A 22130-nucleotide genomic window follows, 5' to 3' on the forward strand; every position below is an offset into this window, starting at 1 on the left:
CGCTCTTGCCCGTCGAGCTCGCTCTATTGGTTCTTGTTCGGGATGCGGCCGGCTCCCTCTCGGTGATTGGACAATCGCTGCAAGGCGCGGCGTTCGATTGGCTTCCCCCGCGGGCTGCTAGGATTGGCTCACGCTGTCTTCCCCGCTCCGCCTCCTCCTCCCGCCTCGGGGCACAACACGCCAGCGCGAGGACTTGTGCGTCAATCCAGATGCCTGTGTCGCCCTGATTGGGTACGCCCGCCCCCCTCTCGTAACCCAATTGGTCGGAGGGAGGAGCTAGGCTGATCAGGGGCGGGAAGTCGTCCGTCAAGTTTGGAGCCGTCTTCCATTGGTCGTGGGGGGAACATTCTGCCCTGCAGTCATTGGCTGGTCCAGGAGTGGGTGGGGAAAGCGGAGGAAGGCATGGAGAGTGGGCGTTAAAGGCCGCGTACCTAATCGGAAACAGACAGGTGCCTTCAAAGCGGGGGCCAGGTTGAAGGCACCTGCCAATCAAGGCAGCCCCAGGGCGGAGCCAGGCAAGAGCGTCCACCCCTTCCCCTTCGTGGGCCCGGGTGTCGTTCATTTCTGTCCGTCCAACGATGTGACGAGTGGGCGGTACCCGCTCCTGTAAGCGTGTGAAACCGGGCATCGCAGGCAAGCTTGGGACCAGCGCGCATCCTTCCGCCTGCCTTGTGTCTTGGCCAGGCGGACCGGTCTCTCAGTTGCACGGCCCATCTTTGAAACTCAGAGGAAGGAAGAAAAGGAAGCAGAAGATAATGCCCCAAGTCACTGACATCACGCATAGCTGCACTGGTTGGGAAGTGGCATGGAGTTTTTGGCCTTCCTCTGAATGGTGACGTGATTGTGGGACAGTAAGTCTCCTCCGCACCTCCGTTCGCTTGTTGTCGTGAGGACGCCGCAGAAGGTACAGATGGGATTCCGTCCCCCGCCCCCCCCGCACCTCCCCCCACCATGATTGTCGCCTACTGGTCCTTCACATCTCAGCTCGGTGGTCTTCTCTTGGAGGGAAAACTTCCCTGACCTCCCGTTCTGAGCGGTCCCATGAGCCCTGTTCATTAGAACCTACTTTTGCGAGTATGCCATCCTTTTCCTAATGATTTGAGTCTTCTCCTCTCTCAGTAGACCATTTGCTGAATGAATACATGGATGAATACGGGGAATGACTTGTGGTTAAGACTTGCTAGGTACCGGTGCTTCTGCAAACCAGGAGGCATTTGCCCTGGGCCACACAGTGGAGATGGGAAGTCAGGTCTGCCCAGCTCCTCTAGGAGGAGGAAACTAAGGAACTCCAGGGGAGATGCAGGTGAGAACACTGGAATCACCTGTGGCAAGGCAGGCACTGCTTTCAGGATCACCCAGGCCTGGGGAGTGAAGCCTAGGGATCTCTATTTCTACAAACTTCTTGGTTGATCACTAGAGTTGAAGAGTTATTGATCCATAACAGTCTTGTTATTCAACATGTGGTCCCTGGATAGAGTAATATCTTTAAGATGGCTTAAAAATCCCTTGGGGGTTTGTCAAATGCAAATTCTGATTCAGGAGGTCCCAGGCCCTGCTTTCTAAGATTCCCAGGTGATGGTGATGGCCCACCGTTCACACTTTGAGTAGCAAGGGTCTAGGGCAATGGTTCTCAAATTTGGCTGCACATTAGAAGCACCTGGGGGCTTAAAACAATTCAGATACTCAGGCCTTGCCCTAGACCGATTAAATCAAGAGTTTCTTGGGATGGGAACCAGACATGGTAATTGACTCTGAAGATGATTCGAACATGCTGCTAATCTGGTAGAGAACTTTCTAGAGTAGTAGTTTTCAAAATGTTAGTCCCTGCATTGGCAGCAATAAACACCACCTGGTAAGTTGTTAAAAAGGCATGTGTTTGAGCCCCACCATAGACTGTGTGCTTCCCTGGCGGCTCAGCAGGAAAGAATCATCTGTCAGTGCAGGAGACGCAGGTTCGATCCCTGAGGGGGGAAGATCCCCTGGTGAAGGGAATGGTCACCCACTCCAGTATTCTCTTCTGGGATATCCCACAGATAAAGGAGCCTAGCGGGCTACAGCCCATGGGGTCACAAAGAGTCGGACATGACTGAGAGACTAAAAACACACACATACACATAGACCAGCTGAATCAAACTCCAGGTGATCCTGAAGCATACTAAACCTGGAGAAACTGTTCTAAGAGGATGCGGGACTGTCAGGCCAGGTGACTGGGATTCCTTGAGACTCCATCTCCGTGCCCCTGTCCACTGGTTCAACGGTTCAGTGTGGCCGGGGCGGGGACTCTGACAGGTGGCCCTTCCCTGGCAGACCCACAGGCAGAGGTCAGCAGAGGTCGTCACTTTCAAGCAAGGCTGATCTACACAGATCCAGGGTAAGTCTGGGAAGACAGTTGTGTGGCCTGGGGTTATCTGCCTTCAGAAAGAACCTCCCAGGTGTGCACACTCTTTCACGTGAGGGAGGGGAAGAGTACCCCTGGGATGAGGGGGAGACTGGGGTCCAGAGACACACAGAGCCCCGAGTGGTGACGGGGGAGCCCCGTGGAGAGAGATTTCAGCCAAGACCCAATGAGCTGGAGAGAGGCCCAAGGAGACACTGTGAGCTGGAGAGGCCTGGCTCCCCGTGGGGCTGCTCCTCCAGGGTGGCTGAGGATGGCTGATCTCACAGGTCAGCAAGTAGCTCTGAAGCTAGCTCCCAGCGCAGAGCAGGCGGCCCCTGGAGGCACAGCACTCTCCTTACCTGGCAGGTGCTTTCATAGTGCTGGGTGCCCCCCAGGGCAGGGCGCCTGTCTGCCCTGCACAAGCAGGGCTTGGCGCACCAGGGTGGGAGCGGGAAGTCCTCAGCCAACACTGGAGTAACAACAGTGCCCCTGTGACGGGGCCCTGAGGCTGAGCCCGGTGCTGAGTGCTTCCTGAGCATCTCTGTGTCCCCACGGGTGCGCCTGGCGATGTGAGTGGGGAGGCCTGCAGGGTGGAGACCAACCGTCCAAATGCCGCAAGCACCCAGGTGGCCTGTGCTGGAAGCTGGGGCCTCAGAATGAGCACGGTTCTCGAAGGGGCCTGGAGATGGACAGGGCGCCCCTCGCCCCGGAACCGCACGAGGAGGAGGTGACAGGCCCAGGGTGGACCTGGGGTCTGCGGAGCCCAAGCTCTGCTCACCAGACCCCAGAGCGCTGACTCCTCAGCCACCCAGGTGGCTGACAAACGCTCACTCGCCAAGACTGGATCCTGATAACGTGCTTTTAATTACGTCCATTCCAAAGGTACCTCCTTTCCCAGTTAAAGACGACGCATGGTGAGGCCTGGCTGTGTGTCTGCAGAGGGGGCGGCGAGCCCCACACGGGGGCCAGCTCCTCCCAGGCCTCACTGGCCGTCACGCCACAGCGGCTGGCCTGGGGCGCTGCTCCCTGCTGGCAGCCCCAGGCCCTCTGGACCCCGACCTCCTTGGGGGGGCCCCCCTCAGGTGGACGTGATGCCGCTCTTCTCGCCCTTGACCTTGAGGAACTCGGCCATGCTGGAGAAGTACTTCTGGTTGGCCTCCGCCACCTTCTTCTCTGCTGCTTGTGGGTTCACAATCTCCAGGCCCTGGGCAGGGGAGGGACATGGGGCGGGGTGGGGAGACGGCCTGGTCTCTAACAGCCTCCCAGTGAGGGAATTGTGGCGTGTCAGGGGCCCACAGCCCTTCCTGATGGGCCTGGGGTTCTGGGCAAGCATGCGGAGGGCATGCCAGCCCCCAGGTCTCCCCTACCCTGGGAGATCCTCTGTGGTTCTGGGGGTGAGGCGAGCCAGGAGGACCTAGATCCCTGAATTTGTAACAAGTTCCCCAGGCGATTTTAAATACACCACCGTGTGAGAAAGGCTGATCCCGTTCAGTTCCTGAATGAGGACACCGAGTCCAAGAAGTAAGAGGTTTGCTCGCAGCCCCAGCTAGGACTTAACGACCTGCTCTGGGGGTCTGATGCGTGGCCGGCATTGATTCAAGTGTCTCACACCCGGGGATTCACATCTCGCTGAGGCTGCCTCTGGAGGCTCCGTCTCCCTAGTCCTTTCATCCCCAGCACTCTCCACCTCCCGACACACTATGTATCTTACTTGTCTGACCCCTGAGATAAACTCCTAGAGGGCAGAACTCCCTGGTGTGTGTCTGTCCACCTCAGCGCCTGCGACAGTGCCCCCGGAATTCAGCAGGCATCCCTCGGGTGGGAGCGGCTGGGCCTGCTCGGGGCCACAGAGACTCAGTGGTCCCTGCAAACCTCGCCGTGTGCTGGGAATCCAGATTCAACCTCGGGGGCTTCTTGGAGCCCCCCGCCCAAACCAATGGCAGCCCCAAAGTGGGGCACGTAAGGAAGCAGCAGCCCAGGATGGGGGAACATGGCCTTCCCCGGGCCTGCTGCCCCCAGAGAGCCGGTACCTGGAGTGGGGTGAAGGCCACGCTGGAGGCGGTTCCCGACGAGCGGTCGCGGATGGTGGACTTCCCACCGTACACCACGCTCTGCTTCTGCAGGGTCCGCTGCGGGGAGGGCAGGGCGCTCAGGGCTGTGGCCTGGGTCTGCACACCCGTGCCTGACCCCGTACCCCAGGCCCCGCCCCCATCCCCGGGACCCAGCCCGCACCTGCAACGTCTTGGAAATCCTGGCTTTGGTGGCCTCGTTCACCTGCGTCTGCCGAACCCGCCCGCTGCCTGACTTGCCCAGGTGGCCCAGGCTGAAACCCAGGTCCTCCTGGTAGGCGTCCTCCTCGATCTGGTGGAGGGGAGACGTCCAGGTGTCAGCCGCCCCTCAGTCAGCCCAGGGCTCCAATCCACCCGGGACTGCCTGGGCCCCGAGTGCAGGGAGCCTTGCTGGGGCCCCGGTGAGGAGCATGGGTCCTGTTACTACTGCTTGAGCTGAGGGGGAATGTGTGTGTGTCTGTGCCGTGTGAAGAACCGAAACAGTTTTCACTGATGACACGCGAGCTAGTTCTGGCAGGACCAGCGGGGTGATGCTTAGGTAGCAAAGGCTTGGCAGGGGTGGTGCCTGGGAAGCCCTGGACAGCAGGGTGGTGGGGTGGGGAAGGTGGGGGGTGAGCCTGGGGGCCTGTGCGGTCACGGAGATCCCTCTGGGGCTGGAAGAGAGTGGAGGCCAGGGGACCAGGGAAGAGGCTGAGGTGTTGCCATGGCCACAGGAGTGGAGGGGATGCAGGGGCGCGAGGTAGGGGGGTGTGACCTCTCCGAAGCTCATGCGGTTGGCCTGCTTCCGGATCTCTGTCAGCCCCAGCCGCTCCTTCATCTTGCGGTACCTGGGGCGGAGCAGGGGGGTCAGCCGGGAAGGGGAGCCTCAGCCCTTCCCGCCCCGCCTGGTCCCCGGGCCCCACCTGCGGCCGCCTCTCTTCTTGCGCTGCCCATCAAGGGGCGCAGGCAGTGGCTTCACCTGCTTCACGGGAGGTGGCTCCTGCCACTTGTCAAACTTGCGCTCAATCTCGTCCTTCAGCTCGTAGCCCACCTGTGGAGTGTGGGCTGGGGTCCGGCAGCAGCTCCCATAGGCCTGGCCTGACCCCGCCCCAGCTCCTCTCAGGTCAGTAAGGGGGATGCCCTGGAGACCGCCACACCTGAGAATCCCTCTGGGCTCTTCCTTCAGGAAGGACCCCAGTTGGCCCCCATCAGCTCCTCTGAGGAGCCAGGCTCTCCCCAGGGCGCACAGGCTCAACGTGACCCACCCTGTCCTACCAGCTCCCCCTCCCCGGGGCTCGCTGGGCTCCAGCCTGGCGCTGACCATCCGACTGCTTCAGACCCCATCCCCCAGTGTCCATGGGACTCGCCTGCTCTCTGCTCGCAGGTCCACATTAAACCCTCACCTCCTCAGAGCAGCCCTCCCGCCTTCCAGGTTCATCAGTCTAAGCTCCCTCGGCACCTCCATGACCTCCTCTCCCCACCGTCTCTACTCAGCACCCTGGACACCCTGCATATTGACCAGCGTGTGTCTCCCCATCACCGCCCGCCCACAGCCAGAGTGGAGAAGCCACAGGGTAGGACTTTCGTCTGGCTGGGTCACTGCCGTATCCCGTGGTCAGAGAGGCCCAAACACTGTGCCAGGCTGGGTGCCTGGAAAACCATACTGCACAGGATGGACATGTCTCCTGTCACAGAACAGGCCTGCCCAGGAAGATAGGCTGACGGGATAAATACCAGCATAGGGGCAGAGCTGGCAGAGGAGACAGACCTGGTGCGGCAAAGAAGTCCCTCCCCCACCCCAGGGTGTCCAGAGAGACACTCCGCTGCGGCAAAGAAGTTCCTCCCCTGCCCCAGGGTGTCCAGACAGACCCCGGTGCAGCAGAGAAGTTCCTTCCCCACCCCAAGGTGTCCAGTCACCCCGATGCAGCAGAGACGTTCCTCCCCCGCCCTAGGGTGTCTACTACCAACTGGTTCCTGTGAGCTCATCACTACCTGACAAGCGGAGCTCTGCAGGTGTGACTGGGTTGGGGATCTCGAAATGGGGAATGAGAGCTTAGTGGTGTGTTTGGGATCCCAGTGGGATCACCGGGGCCTTAAAGGGTCAGAGAAGAAGTGCAGGCAGGGGCAGAGCAGGGAGAGCATGCAGATGCTGTGCTGGCTCTGAAGATGGACGCAGGGGCCCCGAGCAGGGGGCGCTGTGGCCCTAGGAAGCTGGAAACGGCCGGGAACGGCCCTCCCGAGCTCAAGCCTCCGGAGGAGCAAACTCGGCCAGCACCGCAGCTTCAGCTCGGGGAACCCCCGTGGGCTTCTGACCTACAGGACTCTAAGACCGCAACCCCGTGTCCCTTTGGGCCACTGCACTTGAGGCCATCGTCATGGCAGTGTGGGGGAGGGGACGCCGCTCTGGGTGGGGCCTGACGACACCCCCGCCCCCCAACCCCGTGAGTCCCCGTGCAGGGGGGTCTTCTGATGACTGCGCTCCTCGATGGACGACAGACAGGCCACAGATAGACCACAGACAAGCCACGAGGACGCCGATGCCGCCCTCACCTTCCCCTCCGTGCTCTCGTGGAAGCTGTCCACGCGAGCTGCCAGAGTACACTTGGCGGCCACCAGCCGGGCGGCTTTCCGCCGCAGATCCTGGGGCAACAGACAAGGAAGCAGGTCAGAGCGAGGCAGGAGCCTCAGAGCCCACGCTTCCCAGAACTGCCACCTTGCCGCCCTCTCTGCGCGGCAGCCTCCACCTCCACTGCGGCTGTGGGCCTGCACTGATGCGTCACAGTAACCAGTGATCATCACTGGGGTCTTTTTCCACCTCCTCTCCCGTCTGCAGACGAACCAGGTCCAGTTCGCGCACGTACAGACGGGGAGACTGAGGCTCGGAGCTCAGGCTCTGTGCCCAGCAGGTGGGTGGCACTGGCGGAACCCCAGGCCAGCCCATCGCTCCGGCCTCCTTGCACCCGCCTGTGCGGCCCGCCCTCTGGCTCCCGACGCCTGCCGCCAGCAGTGACCCGGGGACCTAGGGGGCGCTCACCGGGGGCAGGGACTGCACGATGTCACTGTGGTAGATGTAGCCGGTGTGGGGCAGCACCGAGGTGGACGAGAAGCCCGACAGTGTCTTGCGCTGTGCCCCAAGCAGCATGATGTTGCAGGCGGGCATCTTGGAGAGGTTGGTCAGGCCGCCGGCCACCCCTGAGGCAGGAGGGGGGCAGGCATCAGTGGGATGGCAGGGGGGTCCGCCGAGCACTGCACCTTCACAAGAGTTTCCGGCCGCAGCCCGGAGGGGGCCCCGCCAGGGAGCGTCAACGTGTCCCATCTTGGGGGGATTCAGAGGGGCTCCGAAAGGCGAAGCAACGTGCCGGAGGCTGCACAGTGAGCCCCTGGCGCACAAGGAACCTGACCCGTGTCTGGGAAGCCACGTGGCCTGCAGGTGTGGGCAACACCCCCGCTGGTCTCCAGGGTGGAAACCAAGGCGCGTGACATGGTTTGCCCAAAGATGTGAGGTCAGAGGTGGTGGGGAGTGGGGGAAGCAGGAGTTCATCCTTTCCGCAATCCTGCACACGCCTGCCTCACGGACAGAACTGTGTCCCCCACAAATTCACTCACTGAAGTCCTAAGCCCCCAACATTTTAGAATCTGGAAACAGGGCCTTTACAGGGGTGAGCCAGGTGAGACGATGTCCCAGGCTGGACCCCCAACCACGAGGACAGGTGCCCTGATGGGAGGAGGAGACCGGGACACGGGGTGACCAGGAGAGGACACGCGAGCAGGGGCCGTCCACCCCCGAGGTGAGGCCGCGGAAGCACCCCACCCCCCGACACCCAGTGCCAGTCTATCCCGAGGACAGATCTCGCCGTCGAAGCCCCGCCTGCGGTGACTGACACGCTGCTTTATCACACATGTGCCCTGAAGTGTTCCTTGGCTGAAAGGACCAGGTGCCTGGGGGAGGCGGTGGGGGGCGCTCTGCAGCCGCAGAGAGCCCCGAGGAGGAACGGACGCACTCTATTCCTATCACGCTGCCAGGACCAGCACCCCCATCTTGCGGGGAACCCTGGGGCGCAGAGAGCTGACCCATCACCAGGCAGCCCCGGGTCCCCGGCCCCCCCACTGGCCATGCCCCACCGCCCCTGCAGCTGCCGGGCCCCAGCTCTGCCGGCCGCCACGCTGGTCTGCGATCTCCGGAGACGAGCGGGTGGGGGTGGTGGCCGCGTGCTGGGCCCCAGGACGTGTAGAACACCCCCCGATTCCCAAGAAAGGGACAGGCCTCCCCGAAGTCACGGGTGCAGGGCCCGGCCTCACCCATGATCTTGGCGGCGGTGGAGGCCCCGATGATGATGGAGAGGTTGGGGGCGATGAAGGACATCCGCGACTCCACGTACTCGTAGATGCGGTGCTTGGAGGCGTTGAGCTCCAGCGCCATGTCACAGGCCTCCTCCAGCCGCTCCAGCTCCTCCTCCGACAGCTGCTGCCTGTGGGGTGGGGGTGCAGCTGGGGCAGACCGCATGACCCTGACCTCCGGGGGTCCTGTCCCAAGTGCTGAGGGGCCCCACCCTCCCCACCAGCCCCGAGGCCTGGAAGCGAAGCAGCCCGTGGCGGCACATCCCTGCCGCTTTCCCTTCTCTGCCCGGGGGAGGCAAGCTGGCCCAGGCCAGGCTGCAGCTGGGCTCTTTGCAGGTGTTCCCTCTTTCTGAAACGCTCCCTTCAACTCCCTGGACCCTGCAGGCCTGGCCTTGCCGACCAGCCAGGCCCCTGTCCAGCTGCTCCCCAGGAGCACCGTCACCAGCTGCCGTCGACCCTGCCCATTCACGGCTTGTCCGGTCAGAGCCCTGCTGTGGGGTGATACGCCTCTGCCCTTCTCTCAGGCCCGCCACAGACACTGAGGGGCAGGGGGAGACCCCGCGTGCCCCTCGTTAGGGGATGCCACTTCTAATTACAGGCCTGCCCTCCGCCGCACCCCTCAGGACCACAGGCTCTGGGGGGAGGCTGGCTTCCCACTGCCGGGGACCCCGGGCCCAGAGCCCGGCTTGCAGGAGGTGCTTGGCAAACACGTGGCAGTGCAGGGACCAGTCCTCCTGACCCCGATACCCGTGCCGTGGGGGCCCCACGACCAACAGCCGTCAGACGGGCCTGCTGGGTACGCACCCCTGGGTGGTGGAGGCAGTGACGCTGACGACCATGATGGTGGCGTTGGTCAGGATCTGCTGCAGGTTCTCATTGTTCTTGCATTTGTCCAGGCTGTTGCCCAGCTCCTGGGGGAGGAGGGGGTAAGGGGGGGAGGCCCGGGGATTCAGGAGGCTCTAGAACCTCTCCTGCAGGGACAGTGGCCGCCCCCGTCTACCCCTAGTTCCCACAACCCCGCGGCTCAAAGCATCCGCACTGTCTGCCCCGGATGGGCTCACCCGGAAGCAGACAGTCCACCTGCGGAGGACTGGCTGCCGCCACAGGCCTGCTGCCCGTGTCCACTCCGAGTGCGGTCTGACCGCGTCTCCTCCCCACCCCCATCTGCTCCACTCTCGCGGGAGCCTGGGTGCTGGGTGGTGTCCCACCTTCACGTGCCTGACCCTCCCGTAGGGACCTTCCCCTCAGACCCAGAGCCTCGGGGGCCAGATTGACTTGATGACGTCTTACACCTGCCTCCTCCCTCTCCCTGAACGCTCCAGGGCCTGTTGCCATCTTGGGGTCTTGGCTTCCCCCAATCTCTGCTCCCTGTTCCCATCCTGCCTCTGGCCTAGAGCTGAGTGACCCCCAGCTCAGACCCAGAGGGTCCAAGAGCAGGGCGCTCTCAACAGGCGTGGTGGCTGGGGCCCCCCTCTGCACTCACCTTGACGGTGCGGATGTAGTCCAGGGCGTTGGGGACCAGGGACTCCAGCTCGGGGAATCGCTTTGAGTACTTATCCCGGATGAACTTGTGGATGATGTCTGGGGGCGCAGGGCGGGCAGGAGCCTGAGGAGGGGCAGGCAAATGCCGCGGGCTCCCCCCGCACCCATCTGCCCTTCGTCCTGCAGTGAGGGAGCCCCTCCTGGCAGCTGGGTTCACAGACACACAGCACAAAGGCCGCCCCTACTGCTGGCTGCGGCTGTGTAGATCAGTTCTGGTCCATAAGGCGTGAGAGCAAGTCACACGGGCAACTTCCAGGTCACTCTTTTAAAGGAAAAAATGTGCCCTCCTCCTCTTCTCCCCTGATTTTTTTTGCTGATGGGGATGTAGAGGTGATGGCTGGAGGTAGGTAGTCACTTTGGACCACGGAACAGGTGACAGGTCAGTAAGACTCAGACAGCCTGGGCTCCTCATCCAGACTTTCCCATGAGAGGAAAATAAACTTCCTTCTCATGTCACCATTCTGTTCAGTAGCTGAACCTATGTTTGAGCTAATACAGGGGCTTAGGGGCAAGACCCTGGGCAAGGCCAGCAGGGACGGTGGCCTGGGATCCTGCCCGCCCCTCAAATGGGGACGGGAGAGGCTGTGGGGGACACCAGGCAGGGCTGTTTCTGCTTGCCCTCCCAGTGCTCACTCAGCTCGTTCTCGATCTTCACTGGTTGCCCTTCCCGGTACTCACTGAGCTCATTCTCGATCTCTACTGTTAGGTTGTTGGCATCTACGATGACCCGATACTCAGGGGCCGCCTCCACCGGTCCCATCACTGTGGGGACGAGAAATAGCTTGGTATGGATGTGTGTCTAAGCACCCACCCCTTCCCAGGTCCCAGCTGGGTGAGGCCAGGGATGTGGCTGGAGGGGGGCACAGAGGGGCTGAAGAAGAAACTAGGGAACAGGTTTGCATGTCTGCAAACCTCCCGTCTTTCCATCCCAGCCAGTCTAGATTTGACCTTCTCTCTCCCTGGAACTAAACCCTCTCGGGGCTCCCTGAGGAATAGAAGCCATACTCCCCAGAATAATGTCTGAGGGCTCCTGAAAGGCTGGAAGCTCGAGGGCGGGGAAAACCAGCACTGTGTCTGTTCCCTAAGCTGCACCCTGGGGTGCCTGGCCCACGGCTCCCTCTCCTGGTACAGCTCTTCCTCCAGTCTGTTCCTGTCTCTTCACGCTCTGATCACGACAGTGGCGACAGTATTGTCACGAGTGGAAGGGGAGAAGGCACCTTCTGAAGCTTTGGCCTGCTTGCTGATGTACTCCTCAATCTTCATCATGATCTCGGCAAACTGTGCGGGGAGGAGAGCAGAGTCAGAGCCCAGGTCCCACCAGGAAAAGGGGGCTGCTGCCCGCATCGGCATGCCTGGGACCTCCGCTCACCATCTTGCTGTCCCACAGCTTGGCGATGCTCTTGACTGAGTCCCCAGAAAGATCCAGCTGGGTCTCCTCCTGCACATCCTCGATGGCTGGCTCCTCCTCCTCCTCCCCATAGCTTCCTCCCTCCTCCTCTTCTGCCGCCTCCTCGAGGTCGGCCAGGAGCTCATCAGCCAGAGACATCCTGAGGCCTGTAGGGAGGAAGGGCAGGGCTCCCCCTTACTATGGGGAGTGGGGCTCCCCCGGCCAGAAGGCCCTGGTCCTTCTTGATCAACCCCACTCGCACGCAGGCACCGCAGGGACAAGGTACGTTCATTTGCTTTGCTCTCTGGCTCCTAACGGTGCCTGGCACATCACAGATGCTCAACAAACACCTGCTGAGTGCGAAGCCACCTCCCAGAACCAGGTGGTCTCCAGTCACAGCTCACCCTTCCCAGCCTCACTTCACTGGACAAGACACCGCACAGCCTCACACCAATGTCTCTAAGACTTATTAGGAAAAAGCACACCCCCTCCTCTTAATGAGATACGACCTCTTCTTACATCCTCCTTTTCTTCCACCCATTGCAGAGGCCCCACCCCACCAATAGCTGGGCCCCAAATGGGTGATAGATATCCTGAAATAATGGTCTCCTCAGATGTCAGGACAGCCAGGCAGGGCCTAAAATGTCCAGAGCCTGAAGGCCAATCACCTCAGGCCTGGAGCAGCACCTCATCCAGCCCGGGGAGCTGTACAGACTGTTTTTGTAAAGCCCACGCAAAGCACCATTCTACAAGGTACAATCCCCTCACTCTGTCCTCCCCAGTGCTTTTTTTTTTTTTAAATAAGAAATTGCTCCTTCCTCCCGTTCTTTTTCAGTAAGACACATGTATCATATACATGCCACTATACAGAAAATAGGTAACCAACAAAGACATGCTGTATAGCACAGGGGACTCTACTGAGTATCTTCTAATAATCTATAAGGGAAAAGAGGGACTGACAGTGGTTGAGACTCCGAGCAGACACTGCAGGGGGAGTGGGTGTGATCCCTGGTCAGGGAACCAAGACCCCACATGCCCTGCAGCTTGGCCAATAAAACAGAAACACAACACTGTCAATCAACTATACTCCAAAAAAAAAAAAAAACATAAAGTTTCAAAAAAGCTTCAGGGAGTTCCCCAGCGGTCCAGTGGTGAGCACTTGGCGCTTACGCTGCCATTGGCCCGGATCTGTCTGTTTCCTGTATCTCCACCACCTGACAAAACATCTAGCATATGGTAGGTATTCAAGATACACTGGGCAAAGGAATGAATAAGTGACTTAAATCCTTATGCTAACCACGTCTGGTTTTCTTTCTCCAGTCTCTGAATATATTATTTTTTTCATTCCTAACACAGGGACACAAACAATATTTCTTGCAGCGTGGATCTTCCCTGACTCCAAGACTGAATCCTATTCTGTTGCTATACAACTTATGAACCAGTTTGTTTACTTCAACACTTGAAATTCTCTAAACTTCTAACATTTTGTTTGATGTCCACCTTCCCTATTAAGCTAAGAGTTCCATGAAAACAGAGACTGTGTCCATTTTCAGCGCCCAGCTTAGCACCTGGCACGGAGTAGGTGCCACGACCTCGCCTGACACCAGCCCACCTTCCTAGCCTCAGCCTCTGCCCCTATCCCCTATACCCCACGAGTCCTCACATTTCTTTCTCTTACCCACTTCTTCCCCTCGCTTTAGGTCTTCATACCCTCCCTTTTTTACCAGCTCAACACCTCCTTATCTTCAGTTCTCGTCTTCTATTCCAGCTCCAGAGTAGATAGCTTGCTTGGTAATACACACAGCACACGCCCTGTGTGTACCCTAAGGCGCATCACACATTACTTACTCAAGTAATTATTTGATTAAACCTGTTTCTCCAGGCACCACCATGCAAAGCACTAAGACACCCAGGAACGGTTTTCCTGCTCCCGCTAAAACCCCAGAGATGTAACCCTGAAGGCGCTCTGAGACCCTTGGGTAGTCGGTCTACGAATGCCCGCCTTTCTCTTTGGATACTTCCTCCCCCCAGGCCCAGGGACTTCCCTGGTGGCTCAGATGGTAAAGCATCTGCCTACAATGCGGGAGACCTGGGTTCGATCCCTGGGTTGGGAAGATCCTCTGGAGAAGGAAATGGCAACCCACTCCAGTACCCCTGCCTGGAAAATCCCATGGACGGAGGAGTGTGGTAGACTACAGTCCATGGGGACGCAAAGAGTCGGACACGACTGAGCGACTTTCACTTTCACTCCCTCCCCTCCCCCCCCGGCCCGGGAATCCGACCTCTAGCTCTTCCCCCGTCTCCATCACGCTCACCTCTTCCCTCCTCACACCACGGTCTCTAGGAAGATAGCTTCCAAACAGCGCTCGACGCTCACTGATGACGTCTCACCCTCGCCGAGGCAAAGCTGCGCTTTGATTGGCCACCGCCCCGCGTCTTTCCTGAAGCGTTTGGAACAACTTTATTAGCACCTGAAGCTAGGCGGAGAAGGGGTGAGCAGGCCGAAAGGAGAGGCGCCTTATCCAGCTCGCGGCCCGCTGTGAACTGAGCCCGATAAACAGACTCGCCGCAGCCTCGCGACAGGGTGTCAGGATAAGAATAAAGGGCAACTGAGACGAACGGTGGAGGCGTTCAATGAGAAAGCAAGGCTTAATTTAAGCCGGGAGTCGGGGTGGAGGTGGAAGGGTTACGGAGCGGAACCGGAAATAGGAAACTACCGCTCCCAGAAGGCGTGGCGGCAGAGTCCCGGATGTTGGAGCCGCGTAGCCTGACGGGACGGGTAGTTTTGCGAACCACTTAACCTACGGAGATTGCCGAGGTTGGAAGTTCTGGGGCCTGGGGCTCCCCGAGCAGGAGAGATGGAACTGGAGCAGAGAGAGGGGTGAGTGATTTTGAGGAAAACTTCGAATCTCAAAAGACATTGTAGCTGCCTGATAGCAGTCTGCGCTGAGGACTGACGCGGGGGTGCAGTTCCTTAGCTTAGGGTCAGGGGTCCGTACTCGAGCAGGATGCATCCTGAGGCAGAAGGCTGCGGGTCTGGCGGAGGCCGGGACCCCTGGGTCTGGGTGAAGGGTTGGGGCTTGAGCTGTCCAGTGAAGAGATCTGGATTCTGGGAAGGGGTGGGCTGGGAGCCTGGACTTCTGAATCCTGGGAAGGGGTGGGCTAGGGGCCTGGACTCCTTCCAAGGCCTCAACGAGGAGGGATTAGGAGACGGGGCGTCGGGGTCCCTGAGCCCCCCCGACCTTACAGGACCATGGCCGCCGTGGGCTTCGAGGAGTTCTCGGCGCCGCCAGGCTCGGAGCTGGCGCTGCCTCCGCTCTTCGGTGGTCACATCCTGGAGAGCGAGCTTGAGACCGAAGTGGAGTTTGTGTCCGGGGGTCTGGGCGGCTCCGGGCTCCGGGAGCGAGATGAAGAGGAAGAGGCAGCCCGGGGCCGTCGGCGGCGCCAGAGGGAACTAAATCGCAGGAAGTACCAGGCGCTGGGTCGGCGCTGCCGGGAGATCGAGCAGGTAGGTGAGTGTGGCTCCCCCTCTTTGGGGCTCCTCTGGCCTGAGTTAGTAATCCTTCCCAGTGTCTGCCTGTCTAGGTACCCAGCTTTCCTTGCCCAGGTGAATGAACCTTCCGTCTACTCATTCATTCATTATTTAGCACCTAGAGTGTGTCCGGCACCCTGCAAGGCACCTTGGAGGGCTGTCTCCTCTAGGAGCTTCATTTGACACCACAAAGCAGCTCACTGCTAACCCACTGATCTGACTTTTCAGATCTCACACCCCTGACATCATGTACTCAGGTCCTGTCCGTTCTGCCTCTCCGATCTCTCTCAGCTCCTCCTCCATCCCCACAGCCTTTGCCAAGACTCAGGTTCTTTCCGCTGAATCACTGCGTTAGCCTCCTTGGTGAGAATGAGTATGGAGTAGGAAGCCGGGCCCAGATCTTGAAAGGCCACGAACATGATAGCAAGAAGTTTGGATTTTTTCTTTTTTGAGAGTAAAGGGAGCGATCAAAAGGTTTCAGATAGGAAGGAACAGGGTCAGGTCCGGGTGTTTGAAAGACTGTCTTTGGTTGGACTCATTTGCTAGGGCTGCTGTATCAAGAACCACAGACGGGTGGCTCAGTAACAGAAATGTACTGTCACAGGGTCTGGAGACTAGAAGTCCGGGATTGAGGTGTCAGGAGTGTTGGTTCACCCTGAGAGCTGTGAGCGAGAATCTGCTATCTGTTCTGGGCACCCTCCCTGGCTTCCAGTGGCTTGCTGGGGATCTTTCACGTTCCTTGGCTTGTCGATCTCGGCTTTCAGAATCACATGGCGTTCTTCCTGTGCTCTGTGTGTGTGTGACTGTCCCGCCATACTGGATTAGGACCCACTCTATAATAGCCTCATTTAGCCTGATTACCTTTGTGAAGAGCTTGTGTCCAAATAAGGCCACATTCTGAGGTCCTGGGAATTAGGACTCCAACACACCACTTTTTGGGGACAAAGAGTCGGACACGACTTAGCAATTAAACAACAAAAATCCAGCCTATGACAGTGGTGTTGGGTGAGTTCTGGAAGAGGGGGGCAGCTAGTGTAGTGGCCCAGGCAGGAGAGGAGGAGGCCTGCACTCGGGTAGGAGCAGAGGAGAAGAGGAGGCAGGGATGACAGAGAACTAACAGGGGAGTGAGGTTTGAGCCGAGGCTTAGGGTAAGCAGGAGCACGGCAAGCTGGAGAAGTACGTTAGGAACTTCACATAGCACAGGGTTTGCTCAGGACTGGAGAGGCACTTGGTTTGATGGGGATGTTGGGGGAGGGGATTTGAAGGCCAGGCTGAAGGCAGCAGGACCAGTGGACGTGCTTGGAGCAGGGTCAGCTCTGGATATTAAATTACATACATTCCTCTGAAGTGCATGAAGGTTGAACCTATGCATACCCTGTGGCCACCAGTCCCAGTCCTTCATAAATACGCAGAAGACACACAAGACAAATGCGCCCCACCAGCAGTTACCAGACATTCCTAGAAGTACTCTTTGTAACATGGTTTTATGTATGTGTATAGATAGGAAGTTGGTAATGTAAGTATGAGTGAGTGAGTGAAAGTCGCTCAGTCATGTCCTACTCTTTGCGACCCCATGGACTATACAGTCCATGGAATTCTCCAGGCCAGAATACTGGAGTGGGTTGCCTTTCCCTTCTTCAGGGGATCTTCCCAACCCAGGGATCCAACCCAGGTCTCCCACATTGCAGGCGGATTCTTTACCAGCTGAGCCACCAGGGAAGCCCTAATACAAGTATTCAGTTCAGTTCAGTTCAGTCCCTCAGTCGTGTCCGCCTCTTTGCGACCCCACGAACTGCCGCATGCCAGGCCTCCCTGTCCATCACCAACTCTTGGAGTTTATTCAAACTCATGTCCATTGAGTCGATGATGCCATCTAGCCATCTCATCCTCTGTCATCCCCTTCTCTTCCTGCCCCCAATCCCTCCCAGCATCAGAATCTTTTGCAATGAGTCAACTCTTCGCATGAGGTGGCCAAAGTACTGGAGTTTCAGCTTCAGCATCAGTCCTTCCAAAGAACACCCAGGACTGATCTCCTTTAGAATGGACTGGTTGGCTCTCCTTGCAGTCCAAGGGACTCTCAGAAGTCTTCTCCAACACCACAGTTCAAAAGCATCAATTCTTCAGCACTCAGCTTTCTTCACAGTCCAACTCTCACATCCATACATGACCACTGGAAAAACCATAGCCTTGATTAGACAGACCTTTGTTGGCAAAGTAATGCCTCTGCGTTTTAATATGCTATCTAGGTTGGTCATAATGTTCCTTCCAAGGAGTAAGCATCTTTTAATTTCATGGCTGCAGTCACCATCTGCAGTGATTCTGGGGCCCCAAAAAATAAAGTCTGACACTGTTTCCCCATCTATTCCCCATGAAGTGATGGGACCAGATGCCATGATCTTAGTTTTCTGAATGTTGACCTTTAAGCCAACTTTTTCACTCTCCTCTTTCACTTTCATCAAGAGGCTTTTTAGTTTCTCTTCACTTTCTGCCATAAGGGTGGTGTCATCTGCGTATCTGAGGTTATTGATATTTCTCCCAGCAATCTTGATTCCAGCTTGTGCTTCTTCCAGCCCAGCATTTCTCATGATGTACTCTGTATATAAGTTAAATAAGCAGGGTGTCAATATGCAGCCTTGACGTACTCCTTTTCCTATTTGGAACCAGTCTGTTGTTCCATGTCCAGTTCTAATTGTTGCTTCCTGACCTGCATATAGGTTTCTCAAGAGGCAGGTCAGATGGTCTGGTATTCCCATCTCTTTCAGAATTTTCCAGTTTATTGTGATCCACACAGTCAAAGGCTTTGTCATAGTCAATAAAGCAGAAATAGATGTTTTTCTGGAACTCTCTTGCTTTTTTGATGATCCAGCGAATGTTAGCAATTTGATCTCTGGTTCCTCTGCCTTTTCTAAAGCCAGCCTTAACATCTGGAAGTTCACGGTTAATGTATTGCTGAAGCCTGGCTTGGAGAATTTTGAGCATTACTTTACTAGCGTGTGAGATGATTGCAACTGTGCAGTAGTTTGAGCATTCTTTGGCACTGCCTTTCTTTGGGATTGGAATGAAAACTGACCTCTTCCAGTCCTGTGGCCACTGCTGAGCTTTCCAAATTTGCTGGCATGCACTGGAGAAGGAAATGGCAACCCACTCCAGTATTCTTGCCTAGAGAATCCCAGGGATGGGGGAGCCTGGTGGGCTGCTGTCTATGGGGTTGCACAGAGTCGGACACAACTGAAGCGACTTAGCAGCAGCAGCTGGCATATTGAGTGCAGCACTTTCACAGCATCATCTTCCAGGATTTGAAATAGCTCAACTGGAATTCCATCACCTCCACTAGCTTTGTTCGTAGTGATGCTAAGGCCCACTTGACTTCACATTCCAGGATGTCTGGCATGATACCTAATATAAGTACACATAATATATATAAACCAGATCCATTTATTTTTATTATTGTTGTTGTTTAGTTGCTCAGTCGTGTCCAAGTCTCTGTGACCTCATGGGCTGTAGCCCGCCAGGCTCTGTCCATGGGATTCTCTAGGCAGAATACTGGAGTGGGTTGCTGTGCCCTCCTCCAGGAGATCTTCCCAACCCGGGGATCGAACCCACGTCTCCTGCTTTGGCAGGCAGGTTCTTGACTGCTGGGCCACCTGGGAATATTTCTGACCAGGAGGCTTTCGGCTCCGCTCCATCCTTCAGCTCCCCTCAACCTCTCTTCTCTCCACGACCACGCGACTCTTTTCTCTCCCAGTGATTTCAAGGCTCCCTGTGTCCTTCTGTTCAGTCTTTCAGTGCAAGGGTGGCGCTGGCAGAGTGAGCACTCTCCCGAGAACACCCACTCTATGCCAGGCTGGGAACCTTCAGCCCATGGCCCCCTGCCCTGCCCCCAAGCAGCAGCAGGTATCCCGAGCCCTGTTTAACAGCTGGATGCTGGGTTCCAGAGAGACTCACCATTTGCTCAAACGGAGCTGCACTTGAGCCTCTGCTCTTAGCCCAACCCCAACCAGGAGTAAGTTACGTTATTACTCTTTGACCAGTGCAGAAACTTGAGACTCAGAGAGGTTAAGTAACTTACCCAAGGCCACACAGCTGAGAAGGGCAGCTTGGTATTCGAACCTAGGTCATTCTGACCCAGGAGCAGTCCAGTCCACGCATCTCCCGTGACGGCCCTACCTAAAGCAGCCACCTCCTGCCCTAATCTCCAGCCTGTCTCCTGGTTTGGAGTCCTTGAAACACTATCACTCTGTGAACAAGTCCTCTGGTTGGCAGGGTTTAGGGAGCACCCCCCTGCCAGGCTCTGCTCCAGGCCCTGGGGACAGGGGCACAGACCTCAGCCCATTGGAGCTTCTGTGCTGGCGGCGGAGACACTGAGGACACTGAGTAGAGACAGAGGCTGGAAGGCGGCGGAAAAGCGGAGCTGAGTGGGGCGGACCTGGGGCTCTGGCGTGGGAAGTGGGGGAGGCCTGAGCAGGGGGCCTTTGATGCAGGTGTTTTTCTTTTTTTTTGGCCACATTGTGAGGCACGTGGGATCTTAGTTCCCTGAGCAGGGATCGAACCTGTGCCCCCTGCCATGGAAGTGCAGAGTCTAACCTCTGGACCTTCAGGGAGGTCCCTGAGCACAGTCTGAAGGAAGTGAGCCTCATAGACACCTGGGGAGGAGTGCGCTGAGTGCCCCCAGGCCTGGCCCGTGCCAGGGAACTCGAGTGTGAGCGGAGTGCACCAGGCAGTGGAACAGGAGAGGCAGTGAGCAGGGAAGCGGCACACACACAGGCCCTGGAGGCCCTGGCCAGTCTCCCTGGTGTCCAGGGGCCCCACTCACCGTGCTGATCTCAGAGCCCGGCTGACGCGTGCTTTCTCCATCTCCCCGCAGGTGAACGAGCGGGTCCTGAACAGGCTCCACCAGGTGCAGAGAATAACTCGGAGACTCCAGCAGGAACGGAGGTAACACCCTTGGGGCCTGCGTCTCACGTCTCAGCCTCTGTCCCCACCATCTCCGGTCGGGCCTGGGCAGCAAGCTGAGTCCCAGGCCTGGGGCGGCGGGTGTGCCCCCAATGAATGGGGTGGGCGGAGTGCAGGAGACCAGCCCGAGGGTCACAGACCCAGCCTTGAGCCCTGGTCCGCTGGGTGCCTCCAGGCCAGCCACACCCTTGTCTGAGCACTAGGCCACCATCAAGGGAGGGTAATGCCCGGATCACAGGCTGCTGAGGAGACATCAAGGCAGGGCAATGCCAGGATCATAGGGCTGCTGAGAACTGAATGGGAGCCCTCCGGGCATGAACTCTTCGAATTAATTCACGTGAAGTGAAAAACGCAGCTCCTCGGTGGCCCTTGCCACTCTCATGCTTAGTGGTAACCGACCAAGTTCATTAAGAAGTGAAATTAAAAATTCACTCCCTCAGGCACACGAGCCTCATTTCACATGCCGGGTAACCATTTGGTTCTGATTTTCAGCGCAACTAAATAAAAATAAGCAGAATCGACCATTTCCGCGCGTCAGTCACTCACTCTCAACGCATGCCAGGTGCCCGAAGAGAGGACAGGTGGCAGAGGCTTCTGTAGCCGACAGCCTCAAGAGCAGCTGGCATGTGCTGAGAGGAGAGGTGCATGGAAGAGGCTCCGCCCAGGCGCTGGCTTATGGGGACCATCTGGTCAGAGCTCAGAAGAGACAGAAAACCAAAAAGCTTGTGGGAGCAGAGAGCAGGAAGAGAAGGCAGGGTCATGAGTGAGGGCCCTGGGCCCGCCTCCCAGCTACCAATGAAAATGACAATGTATGTTTGCCCAGTTACTGAGCCGACACCCCACCGGGCCTGTGGCACCATCGTGAGCTACCGTGCCACTGTCTGCAGGCCGCCCTGGTGCGGGGGTCACACCCCGGGGTTCCAGAGCAGGAGCTGAGGTGCAGAGGTCCCCCTGTCCTGCCCCGAGTCCACTGGGCACCGGGTGTCTCAGATCTTCAGGGTCAGAGCTGCGCTGCATCCCCTTCCCGCCTGCCGGGCGGAAGGTAAAGCAGCTCCCCTGATGGCTTCTCTGCAGGTTCCTCATGAGAGTGCTGGACTCCTACGGCGATGACTACCGCTCCAGCCAGTTCACCATCGTGCTGGAGGTGAGCTGGGGTTGCGGGCAGGTAGGCGGGCCTGGAGCCCGGGACATGGCCTTCACCTGCCCCCTCTCCCGTCTGCCAGGATGAGGGCAGCCAGGGCACAGATGCCCCCACCCCCGGCAATGCAGAGAACGAGCCTCCAGAGAAAGAGGGGCTGTCCCCACCTCGGAGGACGCCCGCACCCCCGGAGCCAGGCAGCCCGGCCCCCGGTGAGGGGCCCAGTGGGAGGAAGAGGCGGCGAGCACCCCGCGACACCCGGCGAGTCGGGGCTGCGCTGACCCCGGAACTGGCCCCGGTGAGGGGGGCTGGGGGGAAGGGAGAGGGGTGCAGGGGGAGCGGGGGGCACAGGGGAAGCAGGGAAAGGCCAGGCTGGGACGGCTGGGGAGAGAGGGCCTTGCAAGGAGGAGGAAAGGGGTCAGGCTGGCCTGGGAAGGAGAAAGAGCTGGAAAATGCCAGACGGGGGTGGAGAAGGAAGACGTGGAGGAGGTTCTGGGGAGAAGGACAGATACCCGGGCGGGCTGGCAGCAGAGCAGGGAGAGGGGGTGGGGGCAGCTCTGGGGAGCATGTACGGGGACACGTGTACGGGCCCACCTCATGTGGGCCGTCGGGCCAGGGCCTCCTCACGCCCCACTCTCATCTCCCCCAGATCAAGGTTGAGGAAGACTTTGGCTTTGAAGCGGATGAGGCCCTCGACTCAAGCTGGGTTTCTCGGGGGCCAGACAAACTGCTGCCCTACCCCACCCTAGCCAGCCCCCCCTTTGACTAACTCGCTCCCCCCCAATAAACCAGCCCCCACTCTCGCCTTGGCTGCT

The 22130-nt window shown here is 58.4% G+C and overlaps 2 protein-coding genes and 1 long non-coding RNA gene across 11 annotated transcripts; 2 read left to right on the plus strand and 1 right to left on the minus strand.

The window, feature by feature from the left end:
- The first annotated feature begins 336 nt into the window (after positions 1–336).
- Positions 337–5984, plus strand: LOC147354710 (uncharacterized). Of its 4 annotated transcripts, XR_015146558.1 has the most exons (5): positions 648–904; positions 1120–1303; positions 2140–2203; positions 2308–2371; positions 3260–4125. It is a non-coding gene; the product is annotated as an uncharacterized LOC147354710 (long non-coding RNA). The 4 variants fall into 4 exon arrangements; XR_015146559.1 differs by lacking the exons at positions 2140–2203; positions 3260–4125 and adding an exon at positions 5858–5984 and having other exon boundaries at positions 337–904; XR_015146557.1 differs by lacking the exon at positions 2140–2203 and having other exon boundaries at positions 337–904.
- PRPF31 (pre-mRNA processing factor 31) lies at positions 3223–14063 on the minus strand. 3 transcript variants are annotated; one of them, XM_086354659.1, is made up of 15 exons: positions 13975–14063; positions 13417–13515; positions 11675–11859; positions 11523–11583; positions 10984–11067; positions 10247–10344; positions 9568–9674; positions 8725–8894; positions 7460–7617; positions 6976–7065; positions 5349–5476; positions 5201–5273; positions 4610–4738; positions 4408–4506; positions 3223–3581 (listed from the first exon to the last, which is right to left on the minus strand). In XM_086354659.1, the coding sequence occupies exons 3-15, from the start codon at positions 11849–11851 to the stop codon at positions 3456–3458; spliced, it is 1500 nt and encodes a 499-aa protein (XP_086210785.1). In that variant the 5' UTR covers positions 11852–11859; positions 13417–13515; positions 13975–14063; the 3' UTR covers positions 3223–3455. The 3 variants fall into 3 exon arrangements, with proteins under 3 accessions (XP_086210785.1, XP_086210784.1, XP_086210786.1); XM_086354658.1 differs by lacking the exon at positions 13417–13515 and having other exon boundaries at positions 14008–14063; XM_086354660.1 differs by lacking the exons at positions 6976–7065; positions 13417–13515 and having other exon boundaries at positions 14008–14063.
- A 92-nt stretch (positions 14064–14155) lies between these two features.
- Positions 14156–22118, plus strand: TFPT (TCF3 fusion partner). 4 transcript variants are annotated; one of them, XR_015146553.1, is made up of 6 exons: positions 14156–14573; positions 14942–15204; positions 20089–20159; positions 21252–21321; positions 21401–21613; positions 21965–22118. XR_015146553.1 is itself a non-coding variant. In XM_086354681.1 (6 exons), the coding sequence occupies exons 1-6, from the start codon at positions 14551–14553 to the stop codon at positions 22082–22084; spliced, it is 756 nt and encodes a 251-aa protein (XP_086210807.1). In that variant the 5' UTR covers positions 14156–14550; the 3' UTR covers positions 22085–22118. The 4 variants fall into 4 exon arrangements, 3 of the variants coding, with proteins under 3 accessions (XP_086210807.1, XP_086210809.1, XP_086210808.1); XM_086354681.1 differs by having other exon boundaries at positions 14942–15200; XM_086354683.1 differs by lacking the exon at positions 14942–15204.
- Positions 22119–22130: the final 12 nt, after the last annotated feature.

This window comes from Bos grunniens, chromosome 18, assembly GCF_055505025.1.
Source record: "Bos grunniens cultivar Pamir isolate PY7600 chromosome 18, Bosgru_T2T1.0, whole genome shotgun sequence".
In the NCBI taxonomy this organism is placed as follows: domain Eukaryota; kingdom Metazoa; phylum Chordata; class Mammalia; order Artiodactyla; family Bovidae; genus Bos; species Bos grunniens.